Source organism: Hevea brasiliensis, chromosome 4 (genome assembly GCF_030052815.1).
Source record: "Hevea brasiliensis isolate MT/VB/25A 57/8 chromosome 4, ASM3005281v1, whole genome shotgun sequence".
NCBI lineage: Eukaryota > Viridiplantae > Streptophyta > Magnoliopsida > Malpighiales > Euphorbiaceae > Hevea > Hevea brasiliensis.
Window position 1 is genome coordinate 108,503,315 of NC_079496.1, and position 24,974 is coordinate 108,528,288.

At 33.8% G+C, this 24,974-nt stretch overlaps 2 protein-coding genes and 1 long non-coding RNA gene across 4 annotated transcripts; 1 reads left to right on the forward strand and 2 right to left on the reverse strand.

The window, feature by feature from the left end:
- Positions 1-1,066: 1,066 nt before the first annotated feature.
- Positions 1,067-2,001, reverse strand: LOC110643958 (leucine-rich repeat extensin-like protein 3). Its single transcript, XM_021796495.2, has one exon. The coding sequence runs from the start codon at positions 1,779-1,781 to the stop codon at positions 1,242-1,244; it is 540 nt and encodes a 179-aa protein (XP_021652187.2). The 5' UTR covers positions 1,782-2,001; the 3' UTR covers positions 1,067-1,241.
- Positions 2,002-2,635: 634 nt separating this feature from the next.
- LOC110643952 (uncharacterized) lies at positions 2,636-6,692 on the forward strand. Of its 2 annotated transcripts, XR_002492729.2 has the most exons (4): positions 2,636-3,032; positions 3,894-4,054; positions 4,169-4,260; positions 6,561-6,692. It is a non-coding gene; the product is annotated as an uncharacterized LOC110643952 (long non-coding RNA). The 2 variants fall into 2 exon arrangements; XR_009148306.1 differs by lacking the exon at positions 6,561-6,692 and having other exon boundaries at positions 4,169-5,922.
- Positions 4,207-8,049, reverse strand: LOC110643951 (U-box domain-containing protein 52). The gene is made up of 9 exons (XM_021796487.2): positions 7,637-8,049; positions 7,398-7,480; positions 6,855-6,976; positions 6,539-6,748; positions 6,159-6,444; positions 5,908-6,009; positions 5,334-5,762; positions 4,454-5,251; positions 4,207-4,344 (listed from the first exon to the last, which is right to left on the reverse strand). The coding sequence occupies exons 1-9, from the start codon at positions 7,803-7,805 to the stop codon at positions 4,273-4,275; spliced, it is 2,271 nt and encodes a 756-aa protein (XP_021652179.1). The 5' UTR covers positions 7,806-8,049; the 3' UTR covers positions 4,207-4,272.
- Positions 8,050-24,974: the final 16,925 nt, after the last annotated feature.

The window sequence follows — 24,974 nt, forward strand, 5'->3', positions numbered from 1 at the left end:
AAGTATTATATTCATATTAAATATGAACTTTTTTTTTTACTTTAACTCATACACTATAATTAGACAATTGTTAAACGTAATAATTTCATTATAAGATTTGCAAGTTATACTTTAAATAAATAATTAAAAATTATAAAATTTTAATATATTCTAAATCAAATTTTGATACTCTCATATATCAAATTTTTATATAGATTATGGAAAAAAATTCAATAGAAAAATTGAATAAAATTTAATGGGGCATTAAGAAAAAAATATATATTTATAAAAAATTAATAAAATTTAATAACACTTAAGAAATTTCAGTTGACTCCACTAGTGGAACCGTAGCTTTACCCTTATGATCCATCTAGTCTCAAAAGATGAACAATTCGAATCAAGCTATGTAACTCTAACATTAGAATGTATACTCTTACATTCACCTATTATTGCATGTGCGCTCTCTCCATGTTAAAAGGAATTTAATCTCCAAAATTCTTATTATAAGGGTATGGCTATAGAAAGCTTTTGTGCATATATGGATAGTATTTTTGGCCATTGAACTATCATCTTTTAGAGATAAAGACTATATATAGTTTAGCAACAATTTTAAAAAATTAAAAAAATTATATTAATAAATTATTTAATAAATATTTTAATGAGAAAATAATTTTATCTTATATTTTTAATAAATGTATATTATTAAAGTTGAATATGAAGAGGAATTAGACATAAAAGACATATACTTCCATTGAATAGGAAATATAATATTTTATTATGTACTTTATTATGCTCTCTTTATTGTGAAATGATCAAAGAATATTGCACCTGACATAAAAACAGCCTATTTATTGGTGTTTTCTTGTTAAAGCTTTTTTCCTAGAAAATGCTCAGCAGTTGATTTTTTTTTAACATAATATTAATTTGATAAATTATTTCATATATTTATTTCTTAGGGTTCATGATGGATGGGATTTAGATAAAAATTTCCTAATGAACTAAAATTTCCTGATTGAAGACTTATCCTATTGTAAGGAAAATGAAAAAGAAAGCAAGAAAGATGGTAAAAATAATAGCAACATAAAAATTAACAAAACAAAATAAATTTATGATTTCATACATTTGATGGATATGAAATAAATGAAGAGCATAACAAGAAACAAATCTCTCTCCCTCTCTACCTATCTATATATATATATAGCTTAATTTCCCTTCTTCTTTTTACAAACTCAAGTCTTACTCCATATATATAATAACAACTTTCAACAACAAATTAGCAGCACACAACATGAAACATGAAAAAGCACAAGGGAAAAGTAAAAGGAAGCATGAAAAGAAAGAGAAGAGGCCTTTGAGGCATAGAAGTAGTAGTAAGGGTAAGGGTACTGTCCTTGTTTAGGTGGCACTTGAACACTAGGAGGGCCCCATGAAGGATACCATGAAGGTGAAGGTGGCGGTCGCGAAGTTGACCGTGGCGACGGTGCTGCTGGTGGTGGTGGTGGCGGCGAAGCTGATGGTGGTGGTGGGGATGGTGATGGAGGGTGATAATTGTAAGGTTGAGGAGGTGGAGAATGGTGAGATGGCGGTGCATAATAATGTGGTTCACCTGGTGGAGGAGGTGGTGAACATATGACTGGACAAGTAGTACAATCGCTTATGCATAATAAACCAGCTGCAGGTGCTCCCATTTGATCAGCCTCTGAGTTTACTCTAGCAAGCAAGAACATTCCCATCATTCCTATTTTCCATAGCAACACACCCCATCTTTCTCTTGGAGATATTAGACCATTGAAATAATTCATCCTGAACCAGCAACCTGTAGGTTATCTGATGCTTAGTGGCTTTGTGAATTATGACTTGTAACTCAGAAACTTAAGGTTTATATACTCTGTTACTTTACAGAGAAGGAGCCAAGATGAAGTCTATGGGTGGCTTTTGAAAAAAGTTGGTTTTAGATGCTTCTTTTATTGTCCAGTGGTGCATTGCTGTAAAGGACACCATTTACTTCCATCTCTAGTCTTTTATCTTCTAGTTTCCTAGAGGCTTAAATTCACTAATTGTGGAGGCAAATATTTTATACAACAGCATGAATGAAGTACAACTGATGCCCAAAATTGCCCTTAATAACCCAGAGTTAAATGGATCTTGAAGAGGACAATGGTGTCCTTTGATAAGGTGTAACCCTTTTGTTTTAATGTATAGGTGCCTGAATTTGGGGCCTTTAGAGTATTAAAAAAATAAGGTGCTGTAGCTTATTTGAATTACGAAAATCAATACATAATGTACATTTCCCTCCCTCTTTCGGTGGTGATGGTGATAGATACATGTGTGAATGAGCTGAGCACACATGGTTGGACCTACAAATACAAGAGACCAAGAAATCCCCATGACTTTTCATATTTGATCTTGCCAGAATGTTTCCCACATAGAAGCTCTTAATTCAAAGATTGATCAGATCAACGTTATTAACTGTTCATGTCTCATACTTGACCAATCATGTATTGACAAGATCATGAAAGTGCAGTTGGGAACCTGGACTGGCATAAGTTAAATCTCTAGACCCTGGGCTGATAATAATTAATATAACCTCTCATTGGATTTGGAGCATGTATTTTGTGTTCTTTCATTTTCATAAGAGGGAATCCTAAGCAAACTTGTTTGACAATACCAATTCTTACTTTTTCCAATACCTTTCCCCCAACATAATTCAGCCTTGTGGATACCAATTCTCTTTTCACTGTATCCCCTTTATGCTTTCCATCTTTATTTATTCTTTTCTTTCATTGGAGGGCATCTTCTGAATCTTCTTTCCCACTCAAGGGCTCTTGTGAATTCTTGCTTCGCTTAGGATTATCCAACTCGACAATAGTTTCTATCTTGAACCTTCTGCAATAATGTTGTTATTAACTTTGGTTTTAGCTCTGAAGGTGGAAGTCCAGTGTTCTTAAATTTGTCTATATGTGCATCATGCATTCTTCACAGCTTCATGATGAGGAGGCTTGATTTCATTACTCTGTGAGTAGTGAGGACTGATCTTCCCCTATTTATCATTAGTAAGTAAAGATTGCTCAACGATTACATCTAGATGAGAAGAAGAATAACAACAACCAAGCCTTAATCTCAAACTAGTTGGAATCGACTATACGGATCAATTTTCATCCTTCAACTGTGTTAGTAGACTAGACAAGAAGAACAACACCTCCCACCACAACACAACCCCCAACACCCAACACAACACCCCCCCCTTCCCTTTTGGCTTCTCGTCCTTTATGGATATGTATTCACTGTTTCAAAAGTGCTTTCCTATCTAGATACTTGCCACTTTCATATAGTGATATGAAGCATTTTTAATCCTTATATATGAGATGAAAAAGAGAAGAGAATCCCATTGAATTGGACACCCACTCTTCTACCACATCATACCATATATAAAAAGGAGTTGTTCTTGTTTGATGATTTTGCATACTAATTAAGGAAATAATAATCTCCAGTTACATATAGAAACTAAAAAAATAATGCCTTTGTTCTATCTAAACTGGAGTTTGCAGCACCTTGATTCTATCTGAAATGGAGTTTGCTACTCTCTTTTTCCTTTTACCAGGAAACAAAAGGGATAAGCATTCCTTTAAGAGGTTCTGCAGAGAACTCATACTGGCTAACAGATTGAATAAGCATTTGATGATAAAGCTTTTTACCAATATAAGAAGCTTTCATAGCCCATGGTAACCAATTTTGAGAAGGGAGGATAATCGAACATAAACAAATAACAAAATCAGATGGAGAAGAATATAGGGAAGACATTACTAGCCAATTTCTAATGAATTGCACAGATTACAAGCTTCTGTTGTTTTAAGTCCTTGATAGATTATTTCATTTATTATGTTGACTGAAGAATTGGTTGAGAGAACTTGCAGGTCATATTATATAAGGTATCACTATCTTATCTCCCCTGAAGAGGCATCTGGAACATAAAGAAGTTTCCAGGAACTTCAACATTGCACAGTGTTATGAAAAAAATAACTATCTATTGTGCTGAGAGCACAAGAATAATGGAAAATTTCGAGTACAATTTCCGGTAGCCATTTTCACAAGAACCAAAAAAAAAGTGTTCGAAGATATATAGTTCTTGTTTTCATTGCTTCTGATATACATTTCTTGTTTTAATTTTTTTTTTTTTTTTTTTTGTTAGTTACAAACAAGCAGCTCAATTGATCAGTATCCTTCAATTTCCATCCTTCTGTTTATCAGCAAGCAGCTTTCTAGTATTGATTCTGCACGTAGGTAAATTGATCCTTAACTTCTTTCAATTTCATCTTCTCTCAGATGTGTTGAATTACCCACATCAGCTGCCTTATGTGCCATTTCCTAATTAATTAACATCAAATCAACATGAACATGTTACGTACATATATAATAAATTTACTCGAAAATAATGCATATCAACGTTAAAATCCATGATGAATGAGCCCCAAACCTGAGTGGGTTGTGGGATCCTTGGGTGTAAAGCAGTTGGAGAAGAATGTGCCAGAGGGCTACGACTACGACTCCTACTGCTGTGTCGAGGATCACCATGTTGATCAGCGTGATGCCTTCCAAGTTCTTTCAATCGGTTAAGCTCTGGCACTATAACCGTGGCAAGATTTGGCCTGTCCTTCTTTCTTAGTTCAGCACACTTGAGTGCCATTTTAGCAAAGTTTAACGTCTCTTCAACAGGCCAGTCTGTCACAGAGGGGTCAAGCATCTCTTCAAATGTTCCTCTTTCAATGGCCTTCCCCACCTGATGTGCAAGACCCATTGGAGATTTGGCGGTGATAATTTGAAGCAACATTATTCCCAACGAGTATATATCTGATCTTGTAGTTAACATTCCTGTTTGTTGATACTCAGGATCTATGTAACAAAATGTACCTGCAGCTGATGTAATGTGATATTGAGTGACACTATCAGCTACTGATGGTGGGACTAAGCGTGCCAGGCCAACATCACTAATCTTGCTCACAAAATTACGGTCTAAGAGGATGTTAGCTGGTTTAAGGTCCCGATGGACAAGGGGCTCTGGCTTTGCTTGGTGGAGGAATAGAAGGGCAGTTGCAATCTCAGAAGCTATCTTAAATCTTCTCCTCCATGAAATTGGATGGGTGTTGTCTCTTCGAAGCAGCCTATCTTCCAAGCTGCCATTTTCCATGTATTCATATACCAAGCATCCGTACTCAGGGCAGGCTCCAAGAAGAAGGACCATGTTTGGATGTCTGATGCAGCTCAAAACCTCAACCTATGCATTATCAAATTGGAAAGAACATTAAATAAACAAGGTTCCAATAACACTTCCCAATTAAGTTATTGAGGCACCTCACCTCCTGTTGGAATTGCTTCTTCCCTTGAGCAGCATCTGGTCTTAGAACCTTGATGGCAACGGGTGTGTGATCAAGTGTGCCTTTGTACACAGGTCCGTATCCTCCTTCACCAATTTTATTTGATTGTGAGAATTTTTCTGTGGCTGCTTCGATCTCTTCAATAGTGTATTTTCTGTACCGCACATCATTATGTGCTAGAGCATTCAGGGCACGATTCTTCTCTGCCGATTCTCTTTTGGCTTTCATCTCTGCATATTTTCTTCTTTGTGCTTCCATCTCCGCTAGCCTCTGTGCTTTATCTGCTGCTTCCATAGCAGCCTTGCACTTGGCCTTTTCCATCTCTGCTATGGCAAGAGCTGCCTCTTCTGCAAGCCTAGCTTCCTCGAACCTCCGGGCCTCCTCCATTTTCCATTGATGAAGCTCACTAGCCTGAATGCAAAGCATTCAGAATTAAAGCTTTTTGATTTATTCTCGGTTCTCAAAACTTATTACTTTCTGAACAAGTCTACACAAGATGGTATGAGATATAATTCATGTAGAATCTTCAATACATGTAGCCATGGTAAAATATTACCTTCTTTTTGGCTGAGAGTGCTTCTCTGCAAGCTGTACTGTACATGTCTATGGTCTGCTTAAGTTCAAGCTTCAGTCTTCTCATCTCAGCTTCTAAGTCCCGCTGCATTTCACGTTCCATTACGTCACAAGTATGATCTCAGTGCTTTGTTCATTAGCTTTTTGTACTCACTAAACCAAGTGTTCTTGTTTTTCCTATTCTATCAAGAAGAACCAACTAGCAGGTGTTATTTAAAATCAGTTTGCACTTACTGCATTTTGTGAAATACCCTCCCTGGGAGACGCTGGGGAATATTCTGAAATTTGGGCTGCAAAGTCTAAGGACCCTGGTATTGAAAAATCAGTATCTTCATACGTAGAATCGCGGCTAGTTGAGATTCTTGGCATCCCTGGGAATGAAATGTCAATGCTGTCCATAGAAAGATTGGATGGAGTTCTGCTTCTCTCTCTAAATGGCCCTCTGAACGAATCGTTGCTCTTCTCCAAATGAAGTTTCTCTGATCCTGGATTTCTATAATATCCTTTCGCATACTGTCCTCTAATTTAAGCAAAAAAAATGCATAAGCATTATATACACACCAAAACAGGGAGAAGATTTTTATCACTTTTACATGTAGAGCAATCTTTCTTACCTAAATCCATCCTCATGTTCAGAGTGATCGTGAGGGTGTGGAGCTGGAAGTGCTTGTGGAGATGGTACCTTCGGTGGAATGGGAGGATTAGCAGCAGGCCTTTGTGCTGTTTTAACAGACATGATCTTTCCCTTTGAAATAACATAAACAGAACAAAAATCTGGTGCAGATTTAATTAAGCTAGTGGGAACATCTTGAGTTTTGAATTTCCTGTGCACCCAGAAAGTGATATATTTTAGTCACACAATAATTTTCTGCGCTTGTTCTGATCCAATAACAGGAAATTTCATTTTTTTTTTTTTTTTGAGAGAAAGACCTGGTAAGAGCATTTCTTGTTGAAGCACCAACAGCAATACTTGCAATATAGTTTTTGCTGATATAATCCAGGAGTGCTCTTGCAACATCTGACTCATCAAGTATGACCTCCTTCAACTGAACCTGAATTTGAAAATGATTTCCGATGTTAAATAATTGCCAACACTTCACAAATTTTATTATTATTAATGATGGAGCATCTTGCAATCCTTTGTCAGATGCTATTGGCATCTCTATTGATCAGAAACTATTCAATAAAGATCTTAGTCCAGATCAAATGACATATTGAGGCCTTTTAACATTATATAATGGGGAAAAGAAAACTTTGACAATGATATAGCCATATGTCTATTCAACAAGGATTCAAAACACAAATATGTAGATCCCACTATACTTATACATACTATGGATCTGTGTCTTGGATCCATCATGAATTGTTCTAGGATGAGATAAATTACTGAGTGTAAATTAATTTATTATCCTAATAATATTCGTAACCTTATTCAGCAAAATACATTGTGTGTATATGATATAAACTACGAACCCCTTTACGAGCACAATATCCTCGGAAGGGAATGAAAAGCTGTTGCACCTCGTCCGGTTCGGAATCATTCCCATTGGCAGCATCTATATAAATGTCATAACAGAAAGAAAGATAAGATCTCATTCATGACGATAATTAATATGATATAAAAACAGAGATAACTAAGAAGAGAACGTATGTATTATTTTTATAATAATTATTAAAAAAAAAAAAAAAGAGAAATGAGGAAGGGTACCTACTATATTGATGGTTCTTGTGTCTAACATGAACAAGAATAATAACTGGGTTGTTGATTATAAGATGATCAATAGCCCAGCGTACAGCATGCTGGCTGTTCTTGTCTTTGTCAATGGCTACAACGGTAGCATTTATGACTGATAAGGCATCATCAGAAGGGACGAGAGCCATTTAGGAAAAGCAAAAAACAAGCAAAGGAAGAAAACAAACAGTCTGTGATGATGCCAAGAAGTTGGCATGCACCACCAACACTGCCACCACCACCCGGCACCGAAGTCTCCAACACAGCTGTGTTTTTTCTTTTCTTTTTCAGTTACCAAGAAAAGAAGGAAGAACAAGAAGGAAGGAAACAGAAATGGAGGAAGAAAGAAGCTAAGCCAATTAGCTTCTCTCTCTTCCTGTTCCAGGTGGAGGTGTAAACCCATTGTCAAAACCAAAACAAACATAACAAACTTAAATTTTGTGCCTCTCCTCCATTTACTTGTTTTAGCCATTTTGACCAGGCCTTTCTTCAGTTCACCCTTTATATGGTAAATTTTTTCTCCGGGTAGAGTTGAACCTTTCACCTACATGTCAACCCATAACCTAAATCGCTTTCCTTATTAAATTTAACCCTTTACCTTGTGGATCAGAAATGGAACGTTCGTTAGTCTTTTGGGCTTTTGCCTAGGACCAGCCTCGGCCGGTTTGGAATCAGAATTTTACCGGACTGCTCTGGCTTCAAATCAGATTTGATTAATGTTTCTTGGTTGATGTGGACATGAAAAGTTGTGTTTTTAATTTAAAATAAAATAGGTTAAAATTATATTTTAATTAAATAAATAAAAAAAATTTAAGAATTTAAAGTTTAAGATACGAGCATGCAAAACTCAATTTAATCAATTAATGAAATTTATTATTAAAATAGAGAAAATAAGATATTGTAAATGAAAATAGATAAAAATGAAATAAATTAGAGCATTCAAAATTAAAATTTAAGCAACAATGGATAAAAAAAATGATTTCGAAGTTAAAGGTTCATATTCAAGTCAATTTAAAATTTTTCCTGACTAATCCAATATATGAAATTTATGAGTTTAACGGAAATTATTTCTAAAATTCTTTGAAATCTCTTTCAAGTGAATCCTACTTTCAAAGAGTTTAAAATTAACTAAGACCCATTAAGTTCTTTAATCAATTTATTAAGCCCTCTTAATCCTTAGTCTATTTCTAGATCTAAACTAATGAAGTTTAATTTTTTTTATTATCTATAACTTGGTCTTCTCATTTCGGTCCTTCAACTAAGGATTAAGAATATAACTTAATGGGCCATTTATAAATAAGCACATAAGAAATGGATTAAACCTCATAAATTTCATTAAATTGGGACTAACCAAATTCAAATCCACAAAAATAACTTAAATATTACATTCCTAACTCCAAAAAAAAAAAAAAAAATTACTCACGATCCATATTCAATACAAGAGAATCAAGGTAGAAGAAGGAATAAAACCTGAAAAATAAACTAAAACTGAAAAACTGATGTTTGGGGTGAAGAAACGGCGAAGAAGATGAAGATTCCAAGCTTATAAACCAAAAATGGCATGTTTACTCTTTTTCCTCTCTCTCCTTTGATAATTTTCTTCCTATTGTTCTTCTATCATGACCCGAATTCTAGGCTGGATCAGCACTAGAACTTAGGTCAGCATAAGACCCTCAAAGCCCATAGTAAGTCTAACTATTCCTAACCCAATCATAAGGCCAATAACTGTAGTCTAATTTCAAGAAAATAAATGGACATAGTCTAACCATAAATTGGACTATCTGACGAGGGGTTTTTAGCTCACTCGGCCTGTAATCACAATATATCAATATTTGAGGAGCTCAGCTCACCCTCACAATTCTCAAACAAACATATATAATCCAATGGGAGCTCAGCTCCCTAGTCCAAGCAAATACTCATTCCATATATACTAACATAACCATATAATATATTTACAACTCTAAAGAAATAAATTATTACAGTCCTAATTCAAAATTAGAGCACTACTAGCATATGCGGAGTTTTAGACTAGAGAAGAAGAGAATAAAAGCACAATAAAACTTCTGATGATAAATTTGCGAGAAAGAAAGCAGGTTAATCTCAAAGAGCCCTCCTGTCACCTGGGAAAAATAGTTGAACAAGAGTAAGTGTTCGACTCATAGAGTAAGCTATTGATTTTAAATATAATTTCTATAACTATTTAAACTAATGTATCCCTAAGTATGAAATGCAACATACACAAACATATTCAACCAAATTCAAACAACATTTACACAAAAGATAATTTGGAGCACTCACACACCCGTGTGTCACATCAATGTATATAAGTATGGGAGCTAATCCCCTATACAGCTCTCTTAATCCAGTAGTTGCTAGTGAGATCCACTCGAGCTGGACTTTCTCTTGATAATCCAAAGGCGAGCGTCAGCGAGATCAACTCAAAGCCGTACTCACCCTGACTTATCCACAAAAAGGATCGGGTCCCAGCAAGTCAAGCTCTAGCCGTTCCACCCGTCCTACCCATATCCAATGTCACATCACACGCACACCAATATATGCACATAGCTCCAAATTACCTTAAGGTGACACCCACAATAATTTTAGCAAATTAAAATGTAATACAAATTATGTCTAATATTTAGCTATATACACATATGTATAAATGAATACATAGGTATGCCTTGAATATATAATAATATTAAAATTATAAATAAAATCAACATCTACTCACTGATCAACGGAGACTACTCTAGCGGCTGGGTGGAGGTAGATGGCTGACTCCGATCACCTAAACAATTATATTATGAATTTATTAGTACTAACTCAAATCAAAAACTTAAAAAGGCAAATATGAAAATCCGGCAGAGTTTCTCCTGTACCTAGGACCTACTGTAACACGTAAACCCTATATGTAGCTAGAGTAGCGTGCACATGCCTCTGAGACACACCCAAGAGTATAACTCAAAGGTTAACAATTCTTCTTACAAATCTTAATTTCCTTATTTCTAATTATACTTCATTTTAGGAAAAAAACAGCAAAAGATTTAAAAAAAATTCAAATCTATTTAAGTCATAAGAAACTAAAATTTATAAGTTTTCCATCTATTTAGAATTTCTCAAATAATGAAATTTAGTTTTAAATTCAAGGCATAAATCCGATGGAGTTTCCCTTAAAAATTTGGAGTAACCTGTTAAAATACTTATCAACATTTATCACATTACTCCAAGATGCATACGAAACCTATGTGGTTTCATTCACAACTCATCTCACAATAACCACAATTTGTATAACCATCTCATCAATTTAGATAAATTCACATACTTGGAAATTTATAATACATATACATATGAAAGCATTTACAAAATACAAAACTTGTTTCAACATCCATGTAGTTGTAGAATTTAAATTGTTACACATTAAAGGATTACATTTTATAACATAATTGCTTAATACAATGTAATCTCCTAATGTGTACAAAATAATGTGGTGTCTTCTCAAGTCTTGAGTAAAATGTCCCCTATTTGTCTTCACTCCTGTGCTGACTCTTTATCCTTACTTTTATTATCTACAGAAAATTCAAACAACTCTCCGTTAAGCAAACTTGCTTAGTGGTGCTATAACTTAATGATATTATATCATGCAATATGTATGTGAGTAAATCATGCATAATCTCATGAGACATATTTCTAACAATTTTATTTCATTAATACAATGTGCAATCCTACACAATTTTAACATGACATGATATAGCTTTTAATTACATCAATTTTTGCAATGTTTAGATTAATAACAATTACAATCAGGGTGCATAGCATTTCATGAATAACCTTTTTCACATACCCCTTTTTATTTATTTCCTTAGCCCAATTACAATGTCTAGGCAACTCAAGTGACAAGTATGCTCATCATGGCATAAGCTAAGTATCCTTATCATGGCCTAAGCCAAGTTATTGTGCACAATTTCAGTTATTGACTAGTCAATTTTCTTGTGTCACCTATTTCTAGACTTGTAATGGGCATACACACTATCAAGATTACATATAATTTATTCAATCAAGACATGCTTATCAATTTCCCTTTTATTCATAACTCATTCATAATCAATATCACTAATATCACACAATTGCATTTTCTAGTTAATTCAGGTAAACAAGGCAGCAAATTTAAAATTCTACTAAAACTCATAGAAATAGGGTTTTATTGCCATATTTTTCAGAATTCAACTTTCATATGTGTATTTAAATCTTCAATTTGAATCATATCAAAATCAGGTTTACATTTCAAGTTATGAACAAAAATGTGCAGCATGTTCTAGACTTCAATCACATTCAGAGTAGTAATAAGAAATGTAAAAATATCACTATGTAGCCAACAAAATAAATTCTCGGCCATAATTACAAAGTTTTAGGGCATTCATTAAGCTTTCCAATGGTTTAAGAATCACCCTATTTCAAGTTCTATAACACAAGATATGAATTTTTAAAGTTAATTGTTCTACTTTTAGAAATCATCAGGTCAGTTTCTAGATTTAAGCAATAAAAAGTTTTGCCTTCAAACACCATTTTAACAATGGAATTTTGTCTAGTATGAAAATATAAAGTTTTAGGGCATTCATTAAAGTTTCCATAGACATAAAGATTACAGCAATCCAACATTCCTAGTTCAAGTTATGAAGTTTTAAATGTGACTGATCCTGCAGCCTACTGGCAATTCTAAACTTCCAACACACACACAAGCTATCATTTTCATTACTTTGTATTTCTCCCTTATCCCTAGTAGAGTCCCCACTCAAACATGATAAAAAAATATGGGCTATAGCACTAACCTTACTTGAGTACTAACTGCTGCCCCTCTTCCTTCAAATCTCTACCAAAACCTTCAAGCAATTAGGTTTCTTCAAGCTTGAATCACTAAGTCTTCTTGCTCCCTTTGCTTAAGCCTCTAAAAATAGTATGATCTAAGGTTTTTACTTGGTGTCTCTTCTTCAAATTTGTGGCCGACTCATGGGGAGAAAGAATAAGTGATCTTGTGTAGTTTTTTACCCATTGGTCCATGATGTTTTTTTTTTCTATTTCCTATTGATTATTATTATTATTATTATTATTATTATTATTATTATTATTATTTTTAATTTTTTTCCTTCAACTTAGCAATCACTTCAAGTTAGTCCTCCAATCTCTTGCTTGCCCCTTAACTTATCATTTAATTCAATTTGGTCCTTCAACCCTTAGTGGTCAAATTTTTAGGTATAAATAGAGGCAATTTCGTACATAATTAATTTTGTAATTTATCTGAATATCTTTTAGAGTAAATTTGAGGATATTACAACTCTCCCCCACTTAGGATATTTTGTCCTTGAAATAAGAACGTACCTTATTCTGGGAATAGATAAGGGTATTGTTTTTTCATGTCATATTCACGCTCCCAAGTGGCTTTTTGCCCTGAATGGTGTCTCCATAACACATTAACTAGGGGTATCTGGTTGTTCCTCAGCTATCTCACTTCATATACCAAAATCCTCACGAGTTCTTCCTCATAGGTCAAATCCGGGTTCACCTCAATTTCTTCCACTGGTAAAATGTGTGATGGATCCAATCTGTACCTGTTCAACATGGAGAAATGAAAAACATTATGGATTTTTTCCAACTCTAGAGGTAATGTCAGTCTATATGCTACTGGTCTAACCCTATCAATCACCTCATAAGGCTCAATGAATCTAGGAATCAATTTGCCCTTGCTCCCAAATCTCATAATTTTCTTCCATGGAGAGACTTTCAAGAACACCTTGTATCCCATTTGATATTCGATTACTCGCCTCTTTAAATCTACATAAGACTTTTGTCTGTTAGAGGCTGCCTTAAGTCTGTCCCTAATAAATCTCACTTTATTCTCGGTCTCTTGAATAAGTTCAGAGCCTAACATCTTCCTTTCACTAACCTTACCCCAATATAGAGGCGTCTTGCATTTTCTACCATATAAAGCTTCATAGGAAGGTATGCCAATGCTAGTCTGATAGCTGTTGTTATAGGCAAGTTCCACTAATGGTAGATATTTATCCCAGCTACCTTCAAATTTCATTATACAAGCCCGTAACATATCTTCCACAACTTGAATAACCCTCTATGATTGCCCATCTGATTATGGATGAAAAGTTGTACTAAAGTTTAATCTAGTCCCAAGGGCCTTGTGTAGACTACCCTAGAATCTAGAAGTGAACCTTGGATCCCTATCAGATACAATGGGCACAGGTACTGTATGTAATCTCACAATCTCTGTAATATACAATTCTGCTAACCTTTCCAAAGAATAGTCCATCCTGACTGGTAGGAAGTGTGCAAATTTCATCAAATGATCTACTATAACCCACATAGCATCATGATTCCTCTAAGTACGAGTTAGACCAGTGACAAAATCTATAGTAATCCACTCCCATTTCCATTTGGGCACTAACAAAGGTTGAAGTAACCCAATTGGTACTTGATGCTCGGCCTTAATCTGTTGGCACACCAAACACTTGGAAACAAATTCCGCAATGTCCCTCTTCATCCCTTTCCACTAGTAGTTCTCCTTCAGATTCTGATACATTTTAGTACTATCGGGATGCATGGAGAAAGCGGAGCTGTAACCTTCCTTCAAAATTTTCTCTTTTAATTCTAGAACATTAGGGACACATATTCTACCTTGGTACTCAATTACTCCCTCCTCCCCCAAAGAGTAGTCAGATTCTTCCCCATTCTACAAATTAAGGAAAACCTTCATTAACTATAAATTAAGGAAAACCTTCATTAACTAGGCATCTTTCTTCTATGCTTCTACCACCTCATCAATTAAAAGTGGCTTTAGAGTCAACTGTGTTAAAATGGAGATGTTGTTTTGCAACTCCAATTGTGCTTAGGGGCAAGGGTAATGAGAAAGTCAACATCCCTGCCTTGAACTTTCGATTCAAAGTGTCTACAAAAATATTAGCCTTACCCGATTGGTAATCTATGGTGCAGTTATAATCCTTAATAAACTCTAGCCATCTCCTTTACCTCAAGTTAAGTTCTTTCTATGTGCCTAGATATTTCAAGCTCTTATGATCTGTAAACATGTGACATTTCTCACTATAAAGGTAGTGCCTCTAAATTTTAAGTGTGAACACTATTGCTGCAAGCTCTAAGTTATGAGTGGGATAATTAAGCTTATGTGGTTTGAGCTGCCTAGAGGCATATGCTATTACCCTGCCATCCTACATTAGTACACACCCAGGCTCATTGTGTGAAGCATCACTGTATACTATATAATCTACTCCTTATGTGTGCAATGCAAGAATAGGAGCTTCAGTTAATAAATCCTTTAAGCTTTTAAAACTCTCTTGACATTTATCAATCCATATAAATTTTGCATTCTTCCTAAGCAAATTTAGTAAGGGGTGAAATAATAATTGAAAACCCCTTCACGAATAGCCTATAATATCCCACTAATCCCAGAAAACTTCTGAGCTCTGTTACATTCTTAGGTGGCTTTCACTCCAATATCGCCTTTATTTTGTTAGGATCCACCCTTATTCCTCAGCTGATACAACATGCCCAAGGAATGCCACTTGGTTAAGCCAAAATTCACATTTGGAGAATTTGGCATAAAACTTCTTCTCTCTCAAGGTTTGCAAAACAATTCTCAAATATCGGTTATGCTCCTCCTCAGACTTAGAATATATAAGAATGTCATCAGTAAACACCACCACAAATGAATCCAAGTAGGGTTGGAAAACCCTATTCATCAAGTTCATAAAAGTAGCTGGTGCATTAGTCAACCCGAATGGCATGACAAGGAATTCGTAGTGACCATATCAGGTCCTGAAAGCAATCTTCGCTACATCTTGATCCTTCACTCTCAACTGATAATACCTTGACCTTAGATCAATTTTGGAGAAAACACTAGCACCCTTGAGTTGATCAAATAGATCATCAATTCTAGGCAATGGATACCTATTTTTAACTGTGACTTTATTTAGCTGCCGGTAGTCAATGCATAATCTGAGAATGCCATCTTTTTTTTTAACAAAAAGAACGGGTGCTCCTCAAAGCAAAGAGCTAGGCCTAATAAAGCCTTTATCAAGTAGCTCTTGTAATTGCACCTTCAAGTCCTTCAGTTTTGCTGGTGCCATTATATATGGTGTCATAGAAATGGGATTTGTCTTAGGTAGAACTTCTATCTCAAATTCTACTTCCCACTCTGGCGGTAGCCTAGGCAAGTCTTCTGGGAGGACATCCTCAAAATACACACAGTGGGAATGTCCTTGATGCTAGGACTCTCCACCCGTGTATCAACTACATGAGCCACGTAAGCCATACATCCACTCCTTATCAACCATCTAGCTTTAGCTGCGGAGATTACATTAGATGGCAAACTATCCCTCTGACCTTGTGTTAGTAGTATGCCCTAGAACATATCATTTTATATGTATCTTGTATATATTTTATTAATAAAAGACAATTACACTTTTCCATTTACATAATCTATTTATGTGTAATTGAAAAGGTCCATTGATAATTTTGTTAGAAATTCTATTCTTAAGTTATTAAGAATATGAGTGACAGTATTTCTAGTACAAATTATCATAAATTGGTTCACAATCGAGGATACTTTATAAAGGACATGACTTATCCAGAAAGATTGTAATCATGTTTATTCCCAAAGTATTACAATGAGATATTAATAAGTTGGAGTGGTGAGTCTCATGCCACATAACAAACATGATAGGCGCTTATATATGATAAGTAGACTGAACCAGTGACACTTATGACAATCTCATAGAGTTTACTCTTGTCAATGCATTGTCATATATCATATCAGTATATATAATCTTTAGACCTGAGATAACACAGTTATCTTGTATATATGTGGTTTGAGTTTGATACTGCTTTCATACTCATACTGTGTGTGGATATAAGTTGGCTCCTACTAGTTATATATGGAGATAGGTGTTGATCAAGATGGGATCCGTTACCCTAAGTAAATAGGGATAAAAATCCTATGTTCATTTAATTGTTCTTGATGATTCAAGTTCCTGGCCATAATAGATGGACTTAGTCGAAAAAGTGTTTCTGAAAAGAAAGTCTAATCAATGAAGAATTAGAATTAAAAGAGAACATAATATTCATAGCATATGGAGTTTGACATTAACCATGACTCCAGCTATAATTGGGATTTTGTAATGGAAAGATTTTAGTGCATGGTAACATATGATTAAAAGGTTCATTTAAGGTATTCCTTATCATCGATTGAGTGGCAATGGCATGCTATGCTAAATGTCAACCATGGTCTATGAGATACCTGAAATAATTTAGAGAAATCATTGACGGTAAGAAATAGTTCTAATGATATTAAGAGTTAATATCATTTCTCATAGTCAATTAGTAATGAGTCTAGTAAGTCATACATTTACACAAGCAATTCACCAAGTGTATTATGATTTAATTGATTAATTAAAGAGTTTAATTAATTAATTAATTAGGTTTGGTTTGCAATAAGATTTCAAAGTCCCTAGCATGACTTGAAATCAAATCTAGGTTATTGGATATATAATATAAATTAAATTTATATTTAAAAGGTTTAAATATGAATCTAATTGGAAGATTAATTAATGGAGATTAATTAATTAATTAATTAATATATGATATAAATTAATTTGAAGAAGAGAAATAATAATTTTGGATTGAGAACTCAAGGATATACATAAGGGCAAAGTGGTCTATTCACACAATGACATGTGGCACCATGAGATGGTGACACATGGCACCATGAGATGGTGACACATGGCACCATGAGATGGTGACACATGGCACCATGAGATGGTGACACATGGCACTATACAAGCTTGCCATTTGTCTTTCATTCATGAAAGATGATAAAATGAAGATTAAATCTAGCTTTGACAAGTGGCTTAATGAGATTAAGTCTTCCAAAAGTAAGATTTAATCCTAGCATGACATGCGGCAAGCAAGTAAATAATTTTGTTTTATGTATATAAATGAAGAAAGAAGAAAAACTTTATCTTTTTCATCCTCCACCCATTTTGGACGGCAATATGGCATCCTCTCTCCCTTTTTCATTTCTCAATTAATTCAAAAAGAAAAACCATGATTCCTTTGAATGAAAATTGGTAGAAAGTGTTTCTAATCCCCTATACATCCTTACACCATCACTAAAGCATAAAACCCCAAATTCAAGTGGTTGGCAAGGTTTTGAAGATACTTTTGGGGCTGCCATTGGTGAGCTTATGGTGGAAAAGCTAGAGGGATAACAATTGGAGTCCTAGGAGCACCCAAAGGGAGTAAGATTGTAACACCCCTCACCTGACTACAGTGTGGCCGAGCAAAGTGTGCTACATTCGGTGCCGGAGCACCTTATCTTATCTTACTTTATTCCTTTAATAATTTGATCTCGTTATATTTTAATATCAATTATTTTTTGATGGAGAAACCAGCAGAGTTTCCCCTATTTTATACCAATTGACGTATTTTACTATTCACCTATTTGAAAATTTCAATAATATTTTACAATAAAAATCTCATCAATTATTCTCATTATTCACATCTCATTCATATATCTCAATTTCATATTCATTTCCATGCATTTCCATTCATGCACAATTTATATATATAAATATTCAAGTTTCATTAATTTACATGATTTACAGACTGATTACATAAATTCATAATTTATATGATCTACAAATTAACTACAGTTCCATAATCTATATTTCAACATACAATTCATAGTTTACATTACAAATAATAACTAATTATAATGTACAAAATACATAATATGATCTATATGGGCCCTATCTACATACATTGCTGAGGAGGTGACAACCTTGAATACTCTGCAGATCAGACTCCAAAATCTCTGTTTGGTATTCGTTGGGCTTTAACTTCAGTACCTGCGCGAGGAAACAAATCCATCGCGCTAAGCATTGCTGCTTAGTGGTGCAATAATATAGCAAGAAAATAATATACAAATGAAGGTAGAAATAAACCATAGTTCGACTAATTTAGATTTATAATTAATTTAGTTTCTAATATTAACTGTCCTCTATCCTGCCATGTTCTTCTTTGGAGGTGCTCAGTTCAGAAATTTGCATTAATGATGTACCAGATACGATTAATCTAAAATTTAAACTTATACTTATATTCTTATATATGTCACATTTGTAATGTTATTAAGTTATAATTCTCCGACTAGTCTTTTTATCACTTCCTTGATATTTTCTAAGTTGTTTACAATCATTTCGTAATATTTAAATTTTTTTTTAGAACTAATTTCATTTACTTCAGACCATTCTAGGAAATAAATTTTTGGTACTAATCTAATTTATTTCAAAACTTCATACTCATTTATTTTCTTTCTAGCATTTTTAATTGCTAATATTCTTAACTTATTTTAATAAATTAGACTGCCCAAGTAACCTATAACAGGCTGACTAAACAGGATAACGGGTCATTGGCACTGGACACCGCGGTGCCTCGGGCCGTCATACCATGGGACGCAGAACGTCAACCACGTATGCAGTCAGTATGGCTAAAATGCCATGATAACACATAATCGGGCATTAAGCCATGAGTGTGGGCATAAAGCTATGAATACAAGCATAAAGCCTTTCGCAGTACTGCTAAAACAATACCCTATTGGCATGCCAAACTATCCAATCTGACACACATGTCTAGGCAATACAAGGGCACATAATATCATTAAATATTAATATATTATGTTTTATGACTTCATTATTTTATAATAATTTTCAATTATAATGTATACATTTATTTGATCATATATATGATCACAATTCACAACAATTATCTTTTTATATCATTGTACTCAAAGTATTTTTCCTTGCTACAATAATGAGAACTAATGTCTCATTCATACATTAATATGGTTCATTTGTTCATTCATTATGTTATTCATATTGATCACAATTCAAAACATGTACCATTGTATTCAAAACATTTTTCCTTTCTCATTTATATATTAAAAAATCTACTTATGTAATTACAAATTTTATATTTCAAGTTGAATTACTAACATTTTATGAATTCTATTTGTGATGGGCATATAAGCCCTAACTACCTATTCACATCAATTACGTGGTTTACTTTTCATGTTTCAAGCAATCCATGAACATTTCATGGATTTCAAATTTATAGCCTTAATTTCCCTTTAACAATATAGTTCTTACACTTTGTATTTTTATACTACTATTCACATTACTATTCACTCAAATTGTTGACTTTTTAATACATAATAAATTTATTGAACCTACGTTCTCCAAGATATCACATTTTGCATTTTATTTTTGTTGGTATTGATTTCTAATACTATTTCAAAGCTTATCTTATATTATTCAAAATTTTTAGATTTCATACCCTAGGTTTACTGTTCCATTGGTCATTTGTACAGTAGGAATTTGATAAAATTGTCTTCACGAAAGTTGTTCCTTATCGTGTCTAGTTACATTTATTTTTTGAATCACTCCATTTGGAGTTTTGTAGCTCAAGTTATGGTCATTTTACCATAACTGGCCAGATTGACCTGTACCCAGAATTTCTGGGCAATTTGGTTCTACCAGATTTGGTGACCTAATTTTAGTTGGCAATTTGAGTAGGTTATGGTCAAAATTTGGATTTGTATTCTACATGAAAGTTGTAGGTATATGTCTCAGCTATTTTCTAGTAAAATTTCAGGTCGATTGGACCTTTTTACACTGAGTTATGACCAAATGAATAAATACTATTTATTTAGTCATTTTGCCTAGGCAAAATGCAAGTCACCCGGATTAGGGCAATTTTTAGGTCAACTTGGTTTGGTTTTCTAGGCAGGATTTCTTCACCAAAGTTGTGCCATTATGTGTCTAGTTTCATGTCCAATTGGCCTTGCACCAATTGAACCTATACAACTCTATTTATGACTACCCAAACTTGCTAGACTCACATCCGACATGTAGTGCACACTAGACAACATACCTAACCTCAATTCTCATGGCACAAATCACTTCATTTCCTAATCAAACATAGCCGAATGGTCACTAATTGACCATTACAACTTTAGTTTATGTCTATTTTCATCCACCACCAAAATTAAATTTCAAAACCCTAACCCTAATTGACCAAGCCTCCAATTCATGCATCTTACTCCTAATTTGCTATACTAATCATATAATTTATACTAGGGGTAGCTAATATGTCACTTTAAATCAAAGAACTCTCCCAACCGTAACTCATGTCAAGGCTGCCAAAATTTCATGGAACATAATCATGCCTCATTAATTCAATTTTTATCAAATTTTCAACTTAACTTAGCTCAAATTTATGTTTAAAAAGATGTAAAAGCAAAGAATATGGCACTAACCTCTTTGGTGATTTTCTAAGCTTGTTCACACCTCACTTTCTTCCACTTTCTCTTCTTCTAATTGCTGCCCAAGTCTTGCTCTATTGATAAGGGAAATTTTTTGTGAAGAGAGGGTGAGGTTTTATGGTGTAGTTGGCTAGGGAATCAAGCTCATTTGGAGCTTTAATGGTGGTCTTCCTCTTTTTTTTCTCTTTGGTTCAGCTGCCCATGGTGAAAAGATGCGGATTGTTTGTCAATTTTTATCTAATTTATCTCTTTTTAATTGGCTTGTTGAGTTGTGATTGGTGGAGACCTAACTAATGACATCATATGATGTCATATCCTATTTTCTTTCATTTTCTTTTCTTTTCTTTACTACTCATTTTCAATTCAATTTTCAACAATATTTATTCATATTTTAGATCATAATAATTATTTACTTAACTGGAAAAGTCGGTCAAAAATCATCTCTGAAGATGAAATGATCAAAATGCCATCCGTTTGGCTTATTGAGCCAAAATCGTCTGTACCAATCGAAAAATTTTTCTAAGCCTTTTTCTTGGCATTCTAATGCCATAGAAACCTCAATGACTCTTCTCTGGAGTCTCAAAAATTATTTCATGAATTTTCTCCCAGGTTTAGGGTTCTATCTGCGAAAACCGCAACTTCCCACTGGGTTACCCATCGCTAGGGTACCGGCTCATTTAACTTGGTTGTATTTTATTTCTAAAATTTTTTCTAAATTTTTCTTATTAATATTTGAGTTATTTATGGCTTCTCACTTTAGTCTAAATATTTTTTCAGACGTTCTAGCTGTCCGAATCGACACCGGTTACCGGAACAGTAGAATGTACGGAAATTGCTACAGTGAGGGTGTTACAAAGATAGTTTGATTCAGCGCCTTGGAGGTTAGTTGAATTAAATTCACCCATTAATTATGTCACACCTTATCCCTCTGTAAGGCATAACATGATCCGGTAGAATACTTAATGAACTACCGAACTTCACTTATCGATAACTCATTAAGTACCCTACAGGGGATTTTAAAACTATTTTCTTACTTTTTGAAAGTGGTGAGCATTTTCTTACATTTAATAGGAGTTTAAAAGGCAGTTAAAATTTTTGTCCATTTTTATTTGTCTGCAAATTTTGAAAAAATTTTGACAGAGTGCCGTCTGTATTTTAAGAAAATAGTTCTTCAAAAATCAGTAAAAACACTTCCTATAATTCTTTTAATCAAAATCCATCACTACTACAACACAATCAATACAATTTTTTCCAAAATTCAAAAAATTCTCATTTCAATTGTCATAAAAAATAATACTAAATAATTCCATTCATCTTTCATTAAAATAAAATCAATTTACATTCATCAACCAAAATTTACATTAGTAAGTCCAAAATAATATTATTACAAACTCTATACAACTGCTCAAAACTAGTTTACACATATACATACACCAAAATAAACATTACAATCAGGGTATAAAATTATACCCGACAAAATCTCAAGGATGTAGCTCCGAGATCCTCAGCAGCTCACTCTATTGCTCCACTAGTCTCTCTATCTGCGACAGTAATAAACGACCATCGCTGAGTACTATGACTCAGTGGTGCACAACATACTAAAATAATATTTTATGCATAATTCAAATCACATTTATTCAAATATGTTACTAGTTATGAAAAATAGATACAAAACATAATTTATCAAACAATCTCATTTAGGAAGTCTCAAAACGGATTTCATAAAAAAACACAGTTATATCATGTCATTCAGAACAATATTAATCTCAATAGCCGGAGGTTTATGAGTAATCACAAGGCTAGCTAGCTCAATCTATGGGTACCCATTTAAATTTCTTCCTCTACTGGCACACACCTCAACACTTCAGTCAGAAAGAGAATCAAAATTCAAAACTATTTCCTCCCACTAGTCATGCTAGTGAGGCATTCAAATATATAGTCATGACACTGTGGTGTCAAAACTATCTTAATAATTTATCAAACATTTACTGACAATCAAATCACATATCATCAAATTTCTAATAATTTAGATCAAAAGCATAGTGTACATTTAATCATCATTTTGCAATATAAGTAAACCACAAATCATTTTATGCACTTTGCAAAGGAATTTTAAAGGATATTTATGTTGTGCACAAACCTTATAAGAGTCACCTCTTGGCCTTGACTAGATGCTTCGGGTTCTTTCTCGGTATTCTTTTCAACTGAAACACACAATTTTACAGTGTTTCAGTATCATAATTTATTATAAATCTAAAAATAATTTCAAATCTATTTATTTCTAGCTTTAATATGCTTAACTTGACGTTCTTTAAAATTTGCACTTCGGGGTTACTATTCACGACACTATTCAAGTCAAATTATTGACTTTCTCATGCTTAATAGGTATAGGGATTTCAATTTCACCCACATACCACATTTTGGTTACCTAATTTGTTGGATTTGGTTGTTTCCTCAAATTTTAAGTCTCTTAGGTGAAATTTCTAAATTTCAGATTTGGTATCCTATTTTGCACTATTCCATTGGTCAAGTTGTTGTTGAAATTTGGCTAAGTTTTCTTCATAGAAGTTGTTCCTTATTGTCTTAACTTTATTTCTCTTTTTGAATCACTCTATTTGGAGTTTTGTAGCCCAAGATATGACTATTTGAGTAAGGCTGGCCGGATTTGGTGTTACCCATAATTCTGGGCATTTTCTGGATATTGGCAGTTTTGGTGTGTTGATTGCAGGTGACTTTTTGGATAGGTTATGGTCAAAATTTGGGTTTGTTTTCTTCATGAAAGTTGTAGGGCTATGTCTCAGCTTTCTATTGGTACAAAATTCAGGTCATTTGGACCTTCCTACTCCAAGTTATGGTCATTTAAGTAACTACTGTTCATTTGGTCATTTTTGTACAGGGTAGTGTGCCCAAATTCGGATTTGGCCTAATTGTTCACTAAGTTATGGTCATTTTATGGGCATAATTCCTAAATGAAAAATGTGCCATTTTATGTCTATTTTCATTCCCAATTGACCTCACACCAATTGAGTTGGTAAATTTCCAATTTTAGTCTCTGAAAGGGAACTAGGTCAAGGTGTCTACATACTGACCCTAACCAATCCAAATTGAAACTTGATTCTAGCAATTCACACACACCACAAATGGTCACAATTGATCATTTCTCAACTCAAATAAATTTAACTACATCAATTGACCAATTCTCAACATTTTCTTCAATTTTTCACAAGCTCAAAACCCTAACTACATAAATTTTAACTCTAATGCAATTTAAAGTGTATATTCATGATCTATACACCTAATTCACTTCAAATAACCATTCAAATCCACCAAATCCATTCATTTCAAACCCTAAACCTAGCTGGCCAAATTTCATATTACTCCCCCAACAATAGTTTTGGTTTGATTTTACATAATTTCTAAGTTTATTAAAGCATATGTGCATGAATTTTAAAGAAAAACTAAGTGATTGATGACTAACCTCTTCCTTTGAATTTTCAATCTTCAATCTCTATTTTTTCTCCTTCCTTTCCTTAATCAATAGTTGAACTAAAGTGTTAGAACAAGGTTTAATTTAGTGGATTGGAAAAATTATGGCCAAAGTGAGGGTTTTGAAAAGTTTTAATCATGCTTCCATGGAGGTTTAGTGAGAGAAGGGAGAGAAAGTGAGGGTGGCCCGCTTGGGTGAGGGAAGAAGATAAATTTTCTTTTTCTTTTCTTTTGAATTTTGGCTTAATTAATACATAATTATCACATAAATTTCAATTTTTAAATATTAGATTTATTGCATCATGCTTATGTCATGCATGATGTAAATAAACCTTTTTCTTTCTTTTTTTTGTATTTATTTTTTCCATTAGTTCTTTAATTTAATTCCCGATTCTAAAATTTTCTTTTCTCCAATTTTATTGGACAGTTAGGTCAG

What these genes read in the sequence shown, in the direction of transcription:
- LOC110643951 (XM_021796487.2), bottom strand. Translation starts at nt 7,805, where the DNA reads ATGGCTCTCGTCCCTTCTGATGATGCCTTATCAGTCATAAATGCTACC. An exon ending in ACAAGAAATGCTCTTACCAG is followed by an intron (nt 6,749 to 6,854) that starts GTCTTTCTCTCA and finishes CTGGGTGCACAG; the next exon opens with GAAATTCAAAACTCAAGATG. An exon ending in AGGGTATTTCACAAAATGCA is followed by an intron (nt 6,010 to 6,158) that starts GTAAGTGCAAAC and finishes CGTGAAATGCAG; the next exon opens with CGGGACTTAGAAGCTGAGAT.
- LOC110643958 (XM_021796495.2), bottom strand. Translation starts at nt 1,781, where the DNA reads ATGAATTATTTCAATGGTCTAATATCTCCAAGAGAAAGATGGGGTGTG.